This window comes from Taudactylus pleione, unplaced genomic scaffold (genome assembly GCF_031769625.1).
Source record: "Taudactylus pleione unplaced genomic scaffold, aTauple2 ptg000016l, whole genome shotgun sequence".
NCBI lineage: Eukaryota > Metazoa > Chordata > Amphibia > Anura > Myobatrachidae > Taudactylus > Taudactylus pleione.
This window is the reverse complement of record NW_028284418.1, coordinates 28,439,141-28,459,491: the sequence shown is the minus strand read 5'-3', so window position 1 is coordinate 28,459,491 and position 20,351 is coordinate 28,439,141. Positions and strand designations below refer to the sequence as shown.

Below are 20,351 nucleotides of genomic sequence, written 5' to 3'. Positions count from 1 at the left end.
TGACGTATGATGCGAGTGGCCAGGGGGCGTATTTTTCAAAATTTCGACCGCAAGTTTTGCTCGCTCGTTCAGATTCAGATTTAGAGGCGTAAACAGACCGCAAAGTGCGAACGGTTCATTTGAATAGCCACCCCTTTTTTTTAAACGAACGACCGCAAATAGCGAGCGGCTCTGAATCAGGCCCTGTGTTTTTATGCTGTATCCCACTATGTACTGTATACAAGCACTGTGACTACTTGGGCCTTAGCCCTCTGTGTATACAAGCACCATGACTCCTTGGACCTTAGCCCTCTGTGTATACAAGCGCCGTAACACGTTCGGCCTTAGCCCTCTGTGTATACAAGCACCGTAACTCCCTGGGCCTTAGCCCTCTGTAAATACAAGCACCGTAACTCCTTGGGCTTTAGCCAGGTGTGTATACAAGCACCGTGACTCCTTGGGCCTTAGCCCTCTGTGTATACAAGCGCCGTAACTCCTTCGGCCTTAGCCCTCTGTGTATACAAGCACTGTATCTCCTTGGGCAGTAGCCCACTGTGTATACAAGTACTGTGACTCTGCTGACCGTACCCCACTGGGTGGGAGAGAGGGCCCAAGGACAATCCATCTTGCACTACCTTTCAATTCTGCCACTGCTCTATGGCAATATTTCATAGATGTGCTTTATACTGTGGTGTCTGTGCTGCTGCTCTGTCACTTAGTAACCAGCCAGCTCACTGCAGCCTTTGGCCAATAATGGTGAAAACAATATTGTGAGCTGTGAGGTGGTCTAAATTTACTGTAAATGACTGGAAATTAATGTTATTGAGAGTAATAATACTCTAGGAACAAAAAACAACCAAAATTATGTGATTTTAGCTTTTGTTTTGTAAATTTTTGTAAAAAAAATCTAAATCCAAAACCAGTCACGGCGGTTTGGCAAATCCAAATCCAAAGCCGGATGACGAATCAGAGCCAAATCCAAATCCAGCAAAAATGGTCTGGCGCACATCTTTAATAGTTACAACCATTTTGTCAAATTTCAGGTCATTATCTATTCACTATAATAAAGAGCCCTCTTTTGCCCATTTGTATGCATCAGGGCCTCATCATGCCCCTTTATATCATCAGAGCTTTCTGGTACACCTATATGCCAGTGCAGAGCCCCTTCATGCCCCTTTATATGGATCAGAGTCAAGGAATTAGGAAACCTCTGGACAGTACTGTTGACTTAAGGGACATACACACTAGACGATAAAAGTGAACAATTTGAACGATAACGATATAGTATATAGGATATATCATTCATATCATCCAGTGTGTATGCAATGCATCAGACGACCAACGATGCGCGCTCCCGCGGGTCGCTGCAAACATACAGGCCAATCTGATAATATAGTCAGAAAGTTCCTGTTCAGGGTTTTGGCAGGATGACATCACTGAATGATATCGATATCGTTAAAGATATCGTTTAGTGTGTACACCCAATATCGTTTGTCCGGCACTCCTGCAAGTTCAAGGAAATATTTCATCAATATCGCTCACAACACACATCGTCTACTGCAGTGGTTCTCAAACTCGGTCCTCAGGACCCCACACTGGTCATGTTTTCCAGGTTATCCAGCAGGTGCACATTACTGCCCCCTTAGTTCCCCCTGTGTCATATTAATTACTGTTACCTCAGTTCCCCTTGTGTCACATTCATTACTGCCCCCTCAGTTCCCCCTGTGTCACATTCATTACTGTCCCTTCAGTTCCCCCTGTGTCATATTAATTAGTTACCTCAGTTCCCCCTGTGTCACATTCATTACTGCCCCCTCAGTTGACCATGTGTCACATTCATTACTGTCCCCTCAGTTCCCCCTGTGACATATTGATTAGTTACCTCCGTTCCCCTTGTGACACATTCATTACTGTTCCCCCTGTGTGACATTCACTCAGCTCCACCTGTGTTACATGCACTATTGTCCCCTCAGCTCCCTCTGTGTAGCATACATTACTGTCCCCTTAGCTCAACTTCCAGATTTCCAGACTTTCCGGAGTAATCCCGGACAGGTGGTAACCATAGATGCATGCAACTCTGCATACACGCGAATATCCCCATTTATTTCTGTGAGCGCAATATAGCCTTACTTCAGAGATGCCGACATTCTGGCTGCCTCTTCCGGGAGGGGGCAGCCAGATCAGCAAAATCGAGGGGAGTGGCCTGCGTTTGTGGGCGGAGCGGGCACATGGCTACGCCATTGTGTCATTTTTGTCCCCATCCCCGCTACACAATGGCGAGAATCTCGGCATTGTGAAGTAGGGAGCGGGGCCTAAATGATACGATTCGGCATCCATCGCGTCACTGGCCCGCCACCCTGCGGGGGATTCTCATATGATCGCGGGGGGGGGGGCTGGAGGGGTGGGCCGCTGCTGGGAGGCTTGTCTGCCTTTCCGGGAGCCGGGAGCTGCACCCGATTTTCGGGAGGCTCCCGGCCAAATCGGGAGGGTAGGCAAGTATGCATGCAACTTTGAATAAGCTCGACTGCAAAATTGTCACAACAACAACTTGCCACTTTATAGCTATCGCTGTAAATATATTAAACTTTTTAATTTTATCTTAAGATTCTGCTTAGTTTAGCCTCATTTTCCATGTAATGCCCTCTCTCTGGCAAGCCCTTCATCAGCTGGTGCAAACTGAGCTCCTCCGTAAATGCTGCCATCTTGCTTGGTAAATCTATGCTCTTAAGCAAAATTGTAGAAAAACTTGCGCTGATGAAAGGGCGCAGCAACGACAAAAAGGATTTAGCGCTACACCATTTCCAGCTTTGAAAATGATGTGCTGTCACTGTGAGTGATACTGAGCAATACGACTGAGCATGGTAATAGTTGGGGGTAATTGGCGACAAAAAAAATGCTCTCTATATATAATAGCATTCTAATCCACTTTGATATTTTTAGTGTCAACTTCAAGATTATTATTTTCCTCTATTTTGAATGTGCCAGCACAGATTGCAGTGTTTTACATTAAGTATAAATAGAAACATAACTTGAAATAGAAAGCGAGAGCAGTTTTTGTGTACGATACATAAAATGAATACGTTAAGACAAAATTGTTTACTTGTTTAATATGCATAATGCTCTTCACTGGTAAACGTCTGTATGTTATTCCTCAGCCTTTGCTGCCCCCTGCTGGATTTGCTGTTGCCCGCCTTTCCATGTTACATTTTTCAGCTGCTTATTACACTGGAAGATATTTTCTACTGAGTGATAATTGAGAGTGCAATTATTATATCTATATCATAATCATCATATTACGCAGTGCTTTCCAAACATTGCCGAATCATTCTCCTCCATCTCTTGTCAGCCTATTAATCTACTAGTATGTTTTGTACTGTGGGAGGAAACCCACAAAACATTTGGAGATCCTACAGGCTCCACACAGATAGTGCCCTGGTTGAAAATAAACCCCTGTTCCAGTGCTATGAGGCAGCAATGCTAACCACTGTGCCACAATTATTTGGTAAAAATAAATATATATCACATTTCTAATGTCACTCTGGTATTTCCTATTATTTACACACAAAACAAAGAGTGTGCTTGTCATCTAGCTGAAACTAGTGTGGTAAAGCTGGGTTCTGACGTGCTAAGTTATCTGCTATCCTTTGGAGCTACACTTTTCATTATAGCATGTGAAATGTCACCTTGTATAATTCCGATAAATAATGTGTGTCTTTTTCCCCCCAAAGGGTCCACCCGGTCTTCCTGGACAAAAGGTAAACACTGATGCCTAAACATAGTCCTGAGCAGGGTTTTCCCTTACTAAGCCTGATGGTAGGGATGTAACTACAGCTGTGACAGCACTTATGGCTACTATGGGGCCCGGGGCCAGTGGTCCAGGAGATAACTGACATTCCCTTACTCTGGCCCTTTCACTGCCTTTCTGAGCATGCGAGGAGGCTGGGGCATGAGAGCACATATGAGGTTTCACTTCCACAGTGATGGAGCTGCCAGCCCCCACACATGCTCAACAGAACAGAGCAAGGTTCACCAAAGCAGTTACGCAACAGTTATAGGTCCTTAGTTATTTACTTACTAGGCTAAAGGAAAATTAATGTCTGTATGAAAATCTAATATACATTGCACACTTCCTCAGTAGCTAGATTAGCAGCTGCTATGATACAGGAAACATGAACAATGATTATACAGTAGATGACCTTAAATGGATTTCCACTTTTTGGACATTCCTCCAGCAGCGGCTCCTACCCTCTTGCATGAGGGGGGCTACCACTGCTGGTCCGGCCGTCTGGGTACAGGCGTCTGCGCAAAAGATCTGGCAGGCACCATGAACAGTGCATGCGCACAAGCGGCAGTGGCGCTGCAAATGCACATAACACTGGCTTCTAGGGACTACATCGGCTGCAGCCCCTAGATCCATGTAGGGCTGCCCGACAGGCAGAGCAGCATCTTCCACTAAAAGCCGCTCTCTCTGCTAATCGCAGCCTGGACTGGCAGTGCCAGGGGGAGAAACACCTCCTCCTGGCTGTGGCTGCATGTCCTGTGTGTGACTGGCAGGTGGTGCTTCCAGTGGGAAGTCACTGTCAGTCACAGTGTAGCTAATGCAGTCACGAACTGCAACTGGCTCCCTGAGGTGATGGATTTCACTGGGGCTACAGCCCTGCAGACCCTAGGTAAAATCTGCAACTGCATTACTCCATCTTAGGTAGCAACCCCCCCTACTACACACACATATGTATCTCTACCCCCAGGATCTTCATTGCTGCCTATACTAATCTACCTGCTCTTCTGGGAGGAGGGTACTTCAAATTTCCTAGTAAGTACATGTACTGGTGGCTGTCTGAGCCAGACATTTACCATTTAACGGCCTTGGCAAGCAAAGCTCATTAATATCACTGAAGGTATCACTGAAATAATCATCATTAGCCAACCAGCAACCCCTTGTGGTTATCTACCATAATAGCATCCCAGAACAGTAGATGTGGTCCAAGAGCAAAGTGGTAAATTATTAAGGTTGGGGTGCTGACTGAAGGCGGGTACACACTAGGAGGACCGATTAACCATCCGGTCAATCCGCACTCCTATCTGACAATTGGTAAGTGCATACACACTTACCAATCTTTGGCCCGATGTGTCACGCCTGACGTCATAACTGGACGGCCATTTACATGTGCCCGCCTAGTTATGCTTGTCAGTCACCCGCACCCTCTGCAGCAAGTGGATATATCGGCCATTGGCTGTGCTGCACAGCCAACATGATATATCTGTGAACGATGTCATTCACAGACATATCGTCTGTACACACTGGCCGGTGCACACATGATATATCAGCCAATGTCAGCCAGTGTGTACTCAGCATGAGGTGTGCAATTCATTGTAGCAAAATTTGTTTGTAGGTCTGACCTGGGATTTGGAACACCCGGAACAGACCCCTTTCCCACTGCGGCGCCAACCTTGGTTATGCCTGGGTTGGCACCGTTCACATCGGACCCATGTTTACAGTGATCCGGGTCTTCCTGCATTGCAGTGGACGCTTGGAGATGATGAAATCTCCAAGCGCCACTGTAGCCGGCCAATCAGCTAGCATGCGGCACGACCCGGGTAATCGTAACGTGGGTCGCGCTGTTTACACTGCAGGGTGACACGGGAACGACCCGTGGTTCACTGGACCTGGGTTGATCTGTTTACACTGACAAAAATCCCGGGTTGATGCAAGTTTACGTGCAAAAACCTGGGATTTTAATGTCACTGTAAAAGGGGTATTATAGTCATACTGGCACACTGACAAATTCCACATTTACCATTATGCAGAATAGGCTTGTGGTGGTCCCAAGTGTTGCTATCTAACTCTGCATTGTCTTTTATCTTGTAACCTGAGGTATCTCTAATGCATTGTACACTGCAATTGAGCAGCAATATTATGATAATATTAAATATATTTTATATTTTTGTATTTGATTAATAGTTGTATCACAGTGCAACTTCTGTAAGACTAAGGTTCAATGTATTCCAATATAATCCATTATATTGTTCTGGGACAATTTTGTTTGTCTGTTTTCTCCAGGGTGAAGTAGGAGAGAGTGGTGTAAGAGGGGAGAAGGGCAGCCAGGGAGACAAAGGAGACAAAGGTCCTTTGGGTTTACCAGTAAGTAACATTGTTGTATGTAATGCTATGCTATGCCACTAAGGGCATAACAACATGCCTATTTGACTCTCCTTCAACAGTAATCAAACTATATTTGCTCAATGTAGGATGAGTAGAACTCCTTTAAACAACTATGGCCCGTTTTTGATTAGCCGCGATAAGTCAGTTTCTGCGGAAAAGTATTGCGATTGACGTCATTTCGCCATGTGAACAGTTTAATCCGTATTCAATTCCAAAGGCTTTTCGCCGGTGTGGAAATTCAATGCATTGGAATTGGCGAAAAATATTTGCATATGAATATTAGTCGAAAAAAGTGCAGAATTGGGGTTTTGGGGTGCAAAGCTGTGGGAACCCCCCTACACCCTTGGGACAGTCCCCAAAAGGTAGACTGCATCAAAAAAGTTTTAAAAATACTTTAGATCACCCCAAAAAAGTACTTTCGTTTTGGGGCCGAAAAAGTTCAAAGTTGGGGAACAAATGTAAAAACTAGCGAAATAGACTCCAGGGGGGTCCCTAAGTCATACTTGCCGACAATCAGCTCCAGCCTTCCGGGAGGGAGCTGATTGTCGGCTAACAGCGGGGGGCGGGCCGGCCATTGGAGGCGGAGCCGGGGGCGCGGCTGGTCAGGTTTTTCCCATTAGGGGTGGAGCCGGGGGCGGGGCCGCATGATCGCGTCATTGTGGCTCCGTCCCCTCTTCACAATGCCGTTATTTTCAGTGTTGTGAAGCAGGGGGCGGGGCCACGATGACGCGATTCAGCGTGAATCGTGTCATCGGCCCCCCCGCTGCGGGGGTTTCTAGTTGTTTCAGGAGGGAGGTAGGGAGGGTCAGGGACTTCCGGGAGACTTGCCTGCCTTTCCGGGGGGCCGGGAGTGGCACCCGAAAATCGGGAGGCTCCCGGCCAAATCGGGAGGGTAGGCAAGCCTGCCTAAGTATGCCCCAGGTGTTTTTAAGTTTGCAGCTGTTTGAGGCAGGTGTTTTTTTTCTGATTTTTAAAACTTCACTTTAGCAACTTAAAAATATGCTAACACCCATTTTCATGTCCCCCAAATTTGCTGGAACTACTTATTTTCACAAGAAAAAAATGATTTCCCCATTTCTGACAGGACTTTTCGCATGTTAGAGTTTCGCTGGGTCCCGTTTTCGCCGATTTCTAATTGAATACGGGGAAAAGCAGGGACGCACGCAATACTTTTTCGCATTCAAAACCAGCGATGTAGGCGAAAAGTCCTGCATGCGAAAACTTCGGGACTTTTTGCCTGGAATTGAATATGGCCCTATATAATAAATACACATACAGTATATCAAATTATGCTATGAAGATAAAGTAGATATAGGCCCTCATTCAGAGCCGTACGCTCTGAGCAGAGTGCACGCTCTGAATGAGGGCCGGGCTCCATTTTCATGGAGCGTCCTCCTGGACGCTCGTATAGCTGTGGGTCACCACCCACAGGTTATACGAGCGTGCATTGTGATGGCCGCGATGGTCGTTACCATCGCGACCATCGAAATTGCGAGCCGGAGCCTGCGGTTGAGGTTTTCAACCGCAAGCTCCGGAGTGATTTTGGCTCTATCAGAGCCAAAATCACTCTCACTGACATCACTAGTGATGTCAGTGGGCCGGCTTTTGACGGGAGGCGTTCCCGTGGGAACGCCCCCGTCAGGGAGGCACGCCCCCGGCACGCCCACCAAAGGGGGCGTGCTGTCAATCAACATTGACAGCACGCCCCCTTTGATCGGACACAACGAGCGAAGGACTTTCCTTCGCTCGTCGCGTCTGGCGCATGCGCACGACGGAGCTCCCTCCGTCGTGCGCATGCTCAGTCCATAACATCGACCCACTTGCGAGCGGACAGCCGCTCGCGAGTGGGTCTGAATCAGGCCCATAGTTCGTAGCTTATAGAGACTTTCAGCTGGTCTCACACCAAACATATCCAAAATCAAATTCTCAGCGCTAATATAAATTGTAAACCACAAATCTCACAAATTTTAAGTAACCATCTGTGTGGATGAATAATATAGTTAAAGCAGCAGATACAGACAGTGTGCCTGTGGTGGCACACTAAAATACACCCGGCTACCAGGTGTGTCAAAGTGCAAACAATAAACTGAAATATCTGCGCTAATAAATAATGAGGAGAATTGATATAAACAGATCACCACCAAGATAAGAATATGTAAAAAAAATTATAAACAATTTAATATAATGAATAAATAATTTGACCGGTCAAAATAGCAACAAACATAATACAATCACATACAATATTTAATCACCTACAGTAATTGATAATAGACTTTTAAGGATCAAACGTTAATAGGATTACTAATTAATCCCAAATTGATCTCATGCTATTCCATATTCAGATTATAATTAGCAAAAGTCTGAATAAATTAAGATAGATCTAAAAGAATCTGAAAAAATCTGAAAAAATCCGCTGAAGGAGGTGGATCAAAAATTGTAAAAAATTTTATATATATAAACAAATTTATTTTTAAGAAGCAGAAATGTTAATCCATAGTGTCCGCATCTATGTAATGTATGAAAATCTTCAGTCTCACCCAGTAAGATCAACTGTATATTATGAATCTCGGGTAAACTGTATCCTCGCTTTAAGTGAGCATATTACATCCACAACTCACGATCCTGTGCACGCAAGTAAATAGCTGTGAGTATCGGAGGAGGCTCCGGAGAGACGGGATGTAAGCGGCTCCTTAATGTTCAATGTACCAGTGTCAGTCCGGCCGCGTCTCAATCCTGCCTCAAACTCCTGGTAGCCAGCTGTTGTCCTAGCGGGACCACAAATCTCACGTGCCAGTGAGGGGATGATAGGATCAAATGTAGGTGCCGATATACACTACGGATGGGTCCAAAGAAGAGTCCATCTTGAGGCAGGATTGAGACGCGGCCGGACTGACACTGGTACATTGAACATTAAGGAGCCGCTTACATCCCGTCTCTTCGTAGCCTCCTCCGATACTCACAGCTATTTACTTGCGTGCACAGGATCGTGAGTTGTGGATGTAATATGTTCACTTAAAGCAAGGATACAGTTTACCCGAGATGCATAATATACAGTTGATCTTACTGGGTGAGACTGAAGATTTTCATACATTACATAGATGCGGACACTATGGATTAACATTTCTGCTTCTTAAAAATAAATTTGTTTATATATATAAAAAATTTTACAATTTTTGATCCACCTCCTTCAGTGGATTTTATCAGATTTTTTCAGATTCTTTTAGATCTATCTTAATTTATTCAGACTTTTGCTAATTATAATCTGAATATGGAATAGCATGAGATCAATTTGGGATTAATTAGTAATCCTATTAACGTTTGATCCTTAAAAGTCGAATATCAATTACTGTAGGTGATTAAATATTGTATGTGATTGTATTATGTTTGTTGCTATTTTGACCGGTCAAATTATTAATTCATTATATTAAATTGTTTATAAAAATTTTTATATATTCTTGGTGGTGATCTGTTTATATCAATTCTCCTCATTATTTATTAGCGCAGATATTTCAGTTTATTGTTCACACCAAACATATAAATGATACAATTTAGACTATATGAATCAGGGGCAGGATAAAACATTGTCCGTCCCCATAACCAAATTTGTTTTTGCTGCTCCAGCCTCCCTGGCTTTGCACCACTCAGTAGTGGCCTCAGAGTACATGGCACCCACTGTAGCGCTGCCACTGATGTGGACCTTGTTGTATGGGGTGTGAATGTAACCACACTAATGGTCAGCATGTTGTTTTCTACAGTGCAGCTGTTTAACCCCTAACTCCACATTATGGTTATATGAGTTGCAGTGTACAGATATTTGCTATTGTTTGGAAACAGGTAATTTCCTCTTATCTGTTGAGTTTAGTTTATTCCCCAAATTTTCCAACCAATTCATAAAAAAAAGCCTGATAGATGAATCTTGGAATTGCTGTGTACACTGTTCTTAATTGTATTATTGCGAAAAATTCTAAAGACAATATGCTTATAACATATTATAATTGTGCTTTGGCTGTGCTGAGATGTGACCTGTCCACCGTCCGTTCATGAATGGAAGAATCTGCTGATTAATGTAATAATGTCCTAAAACGCTAGTCGGAACCATCACACTGTATTCTATATATTTAAGGAATCCTACACTTGACACAATTGCTTGCTCAGTAAATTTGAGTACCACCCAATGTTGTAATAAACTATAGTACATAGGACCAAATAAATAGACAGTGGTAATATGTGCAGGCCCTGCATTGCTGTGTGGTGAGTAATTGTGTCAACTTCTGCATTTATCAGCATGGATGGGGGTGGTTGGGAATCATGTCACCTGCAATGTCCTCTATAAATCATTGCAGCTCAAGTGAATGGATGCTATACTGTTAGCTTGGGTAAGCAATAAGTGTGGCTTACAAGGGTTTAGGGCATCAGTTTTAATGTTTCTACATAATTGAAAGATAAAGTATTTGTAATTTAGCCAAATAAAAATAGTTGTATTAGACCTATAATTATATTACAAAGCAAACAACTATTTAAAGTTCGTACTTCTATATTACCATAACTGCCTCATTTACAATTTGAGTTGGAAATACCTGGTGTCTCTGCTAGTTGTATTTTATGCCAGATCACTTATTGAACAGTGATTGACAGACTTGACATTAGTCAGTACCACCATCTATCAACTACATTTCCAAAAACAAGTGTCCCGCGTCACAGTTGTTTTCCTGCATATATAATAGGTCAACCTTTATTTGATCTTACTGTGTCACTGTGCAATAACAACACCTGCACTTTTACCTTGGTATCCTGTGTTCTCAGTGCTGACTCTGATCATAAGGGAATATAAGTGAATGTATGTTTTCAGTTGCTGCTTCACTCACATCTCCCCTCCCTCCCTGTTTTCCCCCTTCCATTGTCCTGCCCCCTCCATGTGTATTCACATTCTGCCCTGCTGTCCAGGGTGCTTCAGGTATAGACGGCAGAATTGGTCCACCGGTGAGTCCTAACTCCATTACACTAACCTACATCTCTCCTACCTTGCCTTGCCCCATCTGTTCTTATCTGCAGCCTGTTCGCTATCACATGACTCCCCCCAACCTACAAGCAACAGAAAAACCCAGTTTAATTTATACTGAATTAAAAACAAAATCTTGTGAAAATGCTCTAATAGCTTTCCTTATTCGTTAGATTGCTAAGCAATGGAACATACATACCATGTGAGCGAATGATTCAGTTGCAGTGAAACAATTAGTTGGATCCAGTTACTGTTGTGCTAAGTTGAAACAAAATACACATTGCTCTACATGACAGTCCGACTAGTGACACGCACACGTCAAGCACATATCACACACACACACACACACATCAAACACATCAAACACATATCACACACACACATCAAGCACATGTCACACACACATCAAGCACATATCACACACACACATCAAGCACATGTCACACACTTCAAAATGATGGAATTTATCTCATAGAGTTAATCACAGGACTAAAAACAGCTAGTACTAGGTACAAAAGCCTCCCACACTTACAGACAGGCAGTGTAGCAAAGACATCTCCCCACTGCTTGTCTGTACATTTGGGAGGTCTACCTGTGTGTAACCCCAGGAGAGAAATGAATTGTATGAGATACATCACATGATCCATTGTTAACAAATCCAAATTTCCATGCACACAAATGCACAATAACAAATTACTAATATAATATAGCTCTAGCCTTAATGAGAAAATTAGGTGCTAGCTTGTCCACAACAATATATCATCAGACTTTTCTATAAGGGTACATACTCTAAGCATTTGTACTTCCTCCCACGTGGTTTGATACCCTAAACTCTGATCGCCATGCAATCAATGTAACTTTCTACGGAGATAGATAGATAGATAGATAGATAGATAGATAGATAGATAGATAGATAGATAGATAGATAGCTTTTTGTATAGAAGACAACTATTTTTACCCATATTCATTATTAATTCTGGCTTTTATACCAGGATTGGCCATAAATGTATGGATTTGTTTCTTACAGTTCCTTTATCTGCACTGTATTTGGCTGATGTAAGTTCATAATTCCATGATCCATCCGTGCAGATTACATACAGGTGTAGCCTGTAAAAGGAATCTCAAACACACCAGACTTGCTAGACCAGCCTGTTGACATGGCAATGGAATATCACAGGGTATCCCTCCATTTTTTCATTCCACTCCCCTATAAGTCTTACTATTGTGATAAATTCAGGGGATCTTCACACATACATATGGGGCCTCATTCAGAGGTGGTCGGAGGATGCAATCGGTCGCTCAGAAACTGGGTGGCCGCTTGCATCCTGACCGCCCACCTCTGTTGCGGTCGTTAGGCTGTGGGTTAACACCCACAGCTCTAACGACTGCTCCGGTGATGGTGGCGATGGTCAGAGACCATCGCCACCATCGGGGCTTACGACGAGACCCTAGGGTAGGGTCTCCCTTGTCGTAAGCCCCGGAGAGCTTCTGGCTCTGCCTGAGCCGGAAGCTCTCCACTGACACCACTAGTAATGTCAGTGGGGCCTCCCCCAAACGGTAGGCCTTCCCATGGGAACGCCTCCGTTTGGGCTGCCACCCCCCCGGCCCGCCTTCCAAACAGGGCGAGCTGTCAATCAACATCGACAGCTCGCCCCCTTTGGATCGAGACCCGCTACGACCGGCGCTGTCGGTCGTAGCGGGTCTCACGCATGCGCACGACGGCGCCGTCGTGCGCATGCTCTGTGGGGGGCCATCGACCCGGTCCGAGCGCATCGGCGCTAATGACCGGGTCTGAATGACCCCCATGGTGTGGAGCAAAACACACACATTGCAGATGGGACCTATTTTTAAAATGAAGACTACAGAAGCCCTTATGGAACAGCACAGTATATAAAGGTTTTAAGAGCTGTCGGTCTATAATTATGAATTAAGACATAACGGTATATGTAATATGGTAATTTCAGTGATTAGGCCCATAGATTTAAAGCAACAATAATTTAAAAATCAAAACCATGTTGTTTTGCCTTTTTAATTATTGGTGCTTTATATCAACATTCTTAAACATTGAAATCACACCGGTTCCTGGAAATTGCACCCTATAACATAATAGGTTTAGCAATACTTTCTTAGTGGCATACAATAATTTATGGAATTTTTATTTTACTCTAGATCTTAGTCTTTTTCTATAATTTTTTTTGTTTATTAATTACCTACCGACTATGACACTGTAGGATAAATCGTTCATACATCCGACTAACAATTTTTTGTTCAGCGCATCAGCGGGTGTGTAAACACAATATATCCGTGAACGCCCCATATACTAGCCACAGGAAGCAAGTGAAATGACGTCACACTGCTTCCTCTGGCCATACGCATTGGTCAGCCTATTGTAAGTGACTAAGGACATCCGCATACTTACCAAATCAGTCAGTTGGTTGGTGGGTCGGCCAGACAGCGATTCACTGCTGCAGTGTGTACACTACATTACAGTGCTCTGAGCTGTCTTTCTGGAAACAGCACAAGGGGGAGATGAACGTGTTGTTCTACCTGACTCTACAGTATAGCTGCTGTCAACATATCTCAGTAACGCGGACCATGAAACACAATAGCTCTTTGCCTGCATCTACTGGTTCATACAACAAGTGTTTTTAGTGTGAGGGGAATCATTAGAAGAAGTGAAATGCAAACTATATGTGGCCTGACCCTTGATCTCTGTAAGTGCATCCATTTCTGCAGCATGGTGATTTACAAATTGCATGCTAAGCTACCTTCTTGAAATGATGCAAAACCTTTTTCCTGTTGTTGTTTTTTTTCTATTTTAATTTGTAATAGTGTCAATGCTTTAAACATGTGACTAAACCAATATGTCTTCATCAAGTTACCCTTTTCAGCCTTGAGCGGACAGGATGACAGTTCGGATACATTTGGTTTTAATGCTTGTTATACATTCACTTAAATGATACAATGTTTAATCTGCTTATTTATATCTTCTCCTAATGTTTTTTGAAGATCTGTTTAGACTCAATGCTGAAAACTGTAACTAGCCAAAGATAACTTGAATGCCTGCATAAATGGATTTTCCTTCTACTTGCTCGTTTCCTGACTGTACACATTAGAACCAGACCAAATGTATACTAAATAATCTCTTGTCTCTCTGTATAATAGGGGACACCCGGACCAATTGGAGTTCCAGGACCAGCAGGACCAAAAGGGGAAAGGGTACGTACGTATACTGTTTGTGCCCATCACATGGACTTGGCTAGTTTTGTCAAATTATTGCAAACAAGAAAATCCTTACTTTGTTTTGCAGGGCAGTAAAGGAGATCCTGGAGTTGCAGGACCAACTGGGCCATCAGGACCATCTGTGAGTGCAGAGCACGGTGATGCTTATATAGACATGTGTACTGTGATTGGTTGACTTCTGTGTGCCTTGGAGAAATGTATTCTCCTAAATCAGAGGTTCTCTCATACAACTTTGAGTGAGGATATGGAGGAAATTCAGTGCACCTTTAAGGTAACACACACTCTTCAGTTCTAAAAGTCTCTTCTCCGCATCTCAGCCAACGGTTGGGGAAGAAGTAACTTCTTTTTGAATCCAAGATGGCCAGATAGAGCAGTTTCACATTGGCCATTGTGAATTGAAAACAAGACTGCCTCTTCCTGGAAAGGGAGGGGTAGGGGATAACATAGGAGGTGGGGGGAGGGCATTTCACACATGCTCTTCTCCCTCCTGCATATGGCGCGTTTACAATGAGGACACATGCACAGTACTTAAAACATCGACCAACTGCATGATACCGTGTGGATCAGAATCAGGCTCTGCAAATTTTATATGTGTTTATATTCTTATTGTAGGTATTTAAGTGTCATGGCTTCTATAATATTAGGAAGCCAAATGTGAGATAGTGACTGATGCAGCATAACTATAGGTGCATTCTAACAACAGTTTCAGATTGCAGGATACAGGACACCAGTCTGCCCAGCAAAACAAGTTCTGGGGATGGGAGCATAATTGGGATACAGTTTATTTACCGGCGTCCGGAATGCCGGACGTCGGAATCCTTATGCTGGAAGCCCGACTCTGTACTAAAGGTAGGCGTCTAAATACCGACGCCTATCTTTGGCCAGATGCTGAAATCCAGACGCCCGGCATCCCGAATAAAGGTAAGCGGGGACTGTTAGCTGTTAGCCGTGGGGGGAGGGTAAGTTTTAGGCACCCTGGAGTGTCTTAGGGTTAGGTACCCCCTGGGAAGGGTTAGGCTAGGGGAAGGGAAGGTTAGGGTTAGGCACCACCCGGGAGGTTTAGGTTTAGGAGGCACCACTAAGGGAGGGTTGGGGGGGCAAGGGGAGGGTTAGGGTACTTACCAGCCCCAGTCCAGGATCCTGATGGTTTGGGCTTCCAGCGTTGGTATTTAGTCCGCCAGCAATACATCTGGCGGCATTACATACTGATTCCGCGTAATTGTACCTTCCAGTATGAGAGTGCAGGTAATTTAATTTTATTTGTTTTCATTACTTAACAAAATGCATAGGCAAACACAGGTGGGGTTCTAGTTACCTGTACCACCCCCCCAAAGACACACACACACACACACACACTTCCCCGCCCAGTGCCTCAATCATTACCACTATATCAGTAGTATGTAATACGGTTTTGACCGAACTATATGTTTGATACAGAAAATTAGTTTTTTAGACTCTGTCATCTAGAATCTGTACTATAGACTATCTTAAGTATTAATACTGTATTACATACACTGTCCAGTGTATAGGGTAGCTAATGTGTGGTGGTAGGTTCTTCTGCCACTCCCCCAGACTCACAAACTTGTTCCAATGGTCCATAGAGCAGGGGACTTGGATTGTGGGCTGGTGCTCATATCCGGGGAAAAAAACATTCAGCTACAACGGGTTGGCCCTAGTGCCGCATCTAACTGCTTATTGTGATAACTGGCCCCATATATGCCTGATGTATTACATAAACTGCACTTTGTATGAGGCAGCATCTTAAATGCTAATTATGCCCTTTTCAGGGGCTGGTCACACCCGCTTTAAAATCATGCATTTGGAAACCCCCCTCTAGAAATCCTGCATTTGCCCCTGCCATGACAGATTAATATAGTTACTGTAGAGGACTATCCACTTGCTACAGCTAATAACATAAAGCATATGGATTAGATTAGCACAGCCAATCTAAGCAGTAGCATGAATTATTGTGGGAGCTGATTTGCTTTCATTAACCCTTAAGCCCATACTAAGAGCTGTCAACCCAAAACGAAGGGTCTCCTATTAATTTAGGGGTAAGGGTGGTTCTAAACACTGCTAGTCTCCACTCACCAGGCCACTCTCACACTGTACTTATATTGATGGATATGTGTTTTGTGTATTTTCAGGGACCACCTGGTGAGAAGGGAAGTCGGGTAAGTCTGCATTTTACTCTCAATTATCTTAGTCTGTGACTAATCACTACATAGTTAGGTGGAATGATAATGAACTGATGTAAATAGAAAACATCTTTGTATAAAAGGAGTGCTCACATTTACATGCACCCAATGCATCCTTATGATAGCACGCTCAATACATTATTACACTGTGCTATACCATATTAAGGGTCCTTACCATTGATATATTGTGTTAAAGTTCAGTGACATCACAATCCTGTCTGACATGTGGTGGTTACTGAGCACTTATGCTTGTGTTTGGGGGAGGGCAGTTGAGGGCAAAGAGTCTATTGAGCAAACATCCTTAACAAAATACTGCAACGTAAATAAAATGCTCCTGACCACAAGTGCTAATGCTAGTGGGTAAGGAGCTGTTGGAACCAATGGGGACCACCCCCACACATATAAATGTTTATATGCTTTTATTATCTATAAAATAAGGGTAATAAAAGCTGTATTGGGACCAATGAGGAAGGGTCCCTAAGGTGGTTATGGCACAGTGGTGTTGGGTACAAACCAGTTTTGCTGCTGCTCCTCATTGGATACCATGTTCTGCATGCAAGAGAACAGTGTGTCAGTTACTTGGGAGCATGGGTCACATTGCAGCATGCAGATACTGTAGGTAGAATGCTGACTATTTTAATCATTCCACCTAAACTGACTTAAAGGAAAGCTATCATTAAGATTTTGTATTTGTTGCGTAAAACTGAATTGAAATGCGTAACTTGTAAAAGTCCATAAATGTTCAAAAGGAATTTCTTACCAATACCCTTGTTTTTATAAAAACCCAATTGCAATTTGCAAATATTACAGTAGATAAAATGCAACTTATTAATCACTTTGTAAAAAAGCCCACATCATAGAGATAAGAAACATAACGCTGTAATGTGAAGGAAACACCTACACATAAAGATCACAAGTGCTCAGCTCTCTCCTCACATACAACTGACACTTGTGTATTGTAATAACATGTATTATATCAGCAAGTTGAAGTGCAGAGAGGATATTTTCTGAGCTATGGGAGTCCAGCAGGACCACTGCAGGCCTGCTAATTGGGGTGGGGGGTGTAACTTTAGGAAATTTATCATGGGCTGAAATCTAATTTAATTCATAGAGATCTACAATAATACTATTGGTCATCTTCACTGGAAGAGCACTAAATTGTGTCTTGATGTTTTGTATTCTACCTCATTTTACTCAATAACAACATGTATCTTAATGGCAGCTTTCCTTTAATTTTATTCAATTGTATACTCCTGTTTTATGCTAAAAAAAAACACTTTTCATTTGGTTTCTCCAATAACTGCAGAATGTAAATATTAGTTTCCATATTACACATGTGTACACCATTAGAATGGTGCAGCGACCTTTGAAGATATTTTGTAAATAGTGAAGGTCATGTAAGAAAAGTGCTGTGTAATGGCACCTTGTCTCCATCTAGGTCTGTCAGCCTAGAGAAGGAGTCTTGTGTAATAATATGGCTGCATAGTAACATTTCTGAGAACACCAACTGAAACGTGCTCTCACCACACTTGTGCAATGAGGTTGTAGCTGTATGTTGTTACTCCACTTCCTTTTTTTTCACTTTTATTGTGTGTGTATTTTCTTTGCTTTTCACAGGTTCACCTTTGTCCCCTTTATCCTTTCCTTAACTCGTGCCTTTTTACCTGGGTCTTTCCTCCAACCTCCTCTGTAGCCTGTTCCATTTTTCTCCCGGATTATCCTTTCTCTGTTGAAGTTCCTTTCCCTGCCTCTCACATCCTTTCACTATATTCATTTTGCAAACCACAATTTATTTTGCCTCGCTGTCATTGCCTAATAATGTCCTATATTTTCTAACCTTTCTCCAACAGAAAATAAATAAGCTTCCTCCACCATAAAATAATATACCATTTTTCATAACATAACTAGTAAACTAAAATAGCAAGAAGCGCTTACCATCAATACTTTACATCGATCATATGTTTCCACTAGCAAAACACATCATTTGTTGTCTGATGCAGTACTGTTTATATTCTTGACATACATCATGGAAGTCACAGTTTTAGTCTGACTAATTTTATTTGCTATTGATCAAGATGACTTGAAAATTGTATTTGAACTACATCCCTGAGTTTTCTCTGCCTGTCAATGAAAGAAAACGCTAAACCAAATATTTTTCAGTCCTTTAAGACAGCTTGCTGTGTTACTGCCACTTATGGCTACCACATGTTCCAACAAATACAGAGCAAACAGCCATTATGGTTTATCTGAACTGCCATAGGGAAGATTTATGAGACATGATGCGCAGGAGACGGTGCACAAGCTGTAACCCATAGCAACGAATGAGATGCCATTGTTCTAGTACAATTTAGAAAATACAAGCAAAGGCTGATTGCTACGAGTTCAAGCACCCTTGGCCTGTGCACCAGTGTTCATAAGTATCCCTCACTGAGGGGGAGACATATCAAGCCTTGGAGAGAGAGATAATGTGGTGAACATGTCCAAAGAAATCAATCAGCTTATAACTGTAATTTCAAAGACTGTCTATATTGTTTGCTTTGGGCAACTTCTCCACACTATCTCTCTCTCTCCAAGGATTGATACATCTCCCCCTCAGTGTTATTAGGGGATTATTTTATGGTCATTTTAATAACTATTTTTAAAAGTTATGAAGCTGCAGCTATGAAGAGCTGAGTGTCCAGTGGAACAGTGCACACAGGCAAATGTGAAACAGGTTATGAGTATGTACCCTAAATATAAAAAACATGTCCCCTATTAGAAATACGTTGGAAAATAAGTAGATTTTTCCACTAACCTCATACAATCAAAAGCCAGTAGCATTAGATTGTCCAATAGTGGAAACCTCCTTTTAATAGTCCATAGTGTTTCTGGGAATAACTGGGATAGGGATAGGGGAAATATGACAAATGTTGCATTTTGCACACAACAAGTATGTTGAGAACCAGACTGTGGCACACCACATGGCAATATGGGCTCTAGAGACAGCATTTTTCCTCCTACCAGGACAGTTCATGCGAAGAGAATACTGACCTGACAAAGGAGAAAACTCACCCCATATTGCTGTCTTTCCCGAATGCGAAAGACGGCAACATATAATTTAGTGCACAGTGAGAAAGCGCCTACTCACGCATGGTCTCTTCCTGCTTTTCTCCAATGCGGGCAGACATAATGTCATATGTCCACAGATATGTGTTTGAGAGAAGCATTGCTTTTCTCAGCTATATAAATAGTGTTTGTGTGCAGCCCACATTGAATGCACAAACCAATGAAAGGCTGAGAAATCAGTGATTTCTCCACACTTGTCTCTATACTAAATATAGAGTATCAATATTTCTCTATAATTCAGCATTTTTAAAATTACTAAATAGACCCCTATGGCTGTTACTCTGATTCTATAATCTATGTTACAGTTACTGAATTGTTCAATCAGTTCTCAATCTCTCTGACAGGCAAATGGTGAATAAAGGGGAACATTTATCAACACTTCTAAAGTGGACAAGTGAAGATGATGCACATAGCAACCAATCAGGTCATAGCTATCATTTTGTCTACTACATTCTATAAAATAAGGCTAGAATGATTGGTTGTTATGGGAGACATCACCATTGGTACTCATTAGAACGTCTGATAAATCTCCCCCTCAGAGATTATTGAATGTCTCTGTCTACAGTTCCTTGATGCAAGATTTCAAACCTGTCATTCCCCTGTTCTTTATAGAGATGCCTCATACATGGGCTTATGAATACTGTACTATACGCAATGGGGGTAC

General features: G+C 42.8%; 1 protein-coding gene across 9 annotated transcripts in view; it reads left to right on the top strand.

The window, feature by feature from the left end:
* The window catches only part of LOC148541905 (uncharacterized), a 165,025-nt gene that overhangs the window by 127,230 nt on the left and 17,444 nt on the right, over window positions 1-20,351 (top strand). For 6 of the 9 annotated variants that reach the window (XM_088475402.1, XM_088475437.1, XM_088475384.1 and 3 more), the window contains 6 exons: window positions 3,708-3,734; window positions 6,041-6,121; window positions 11,087-11,122; window positions 14,307-14,360; window positions 14,452-14,505; window positions 16,532-16,558. In XM_088475402.1, the coding sequence (XP_088331528.1) occupies window positions 3,708-3,734; window positions 6,041-6,121; window positions 11,087-11,122; window positions 14,307-14,360; window positions 14,452-14,505; window positions 16,532-16,558 (279 nt within the window). The remainder of the gene's footprint in view (window positions 1-3,707; window positions 3,735-6,040; window positions 6,122-11,086; window positions 11,123-14,306; window positions 14,361-14,451; window positions 14,506-16,531; window positions 16,559-20,351) is intronic. The other 3 variants (XM_088475446.1, XM_088475449.1, XM_088475428.1) reach the window with 1 other exon arrangement.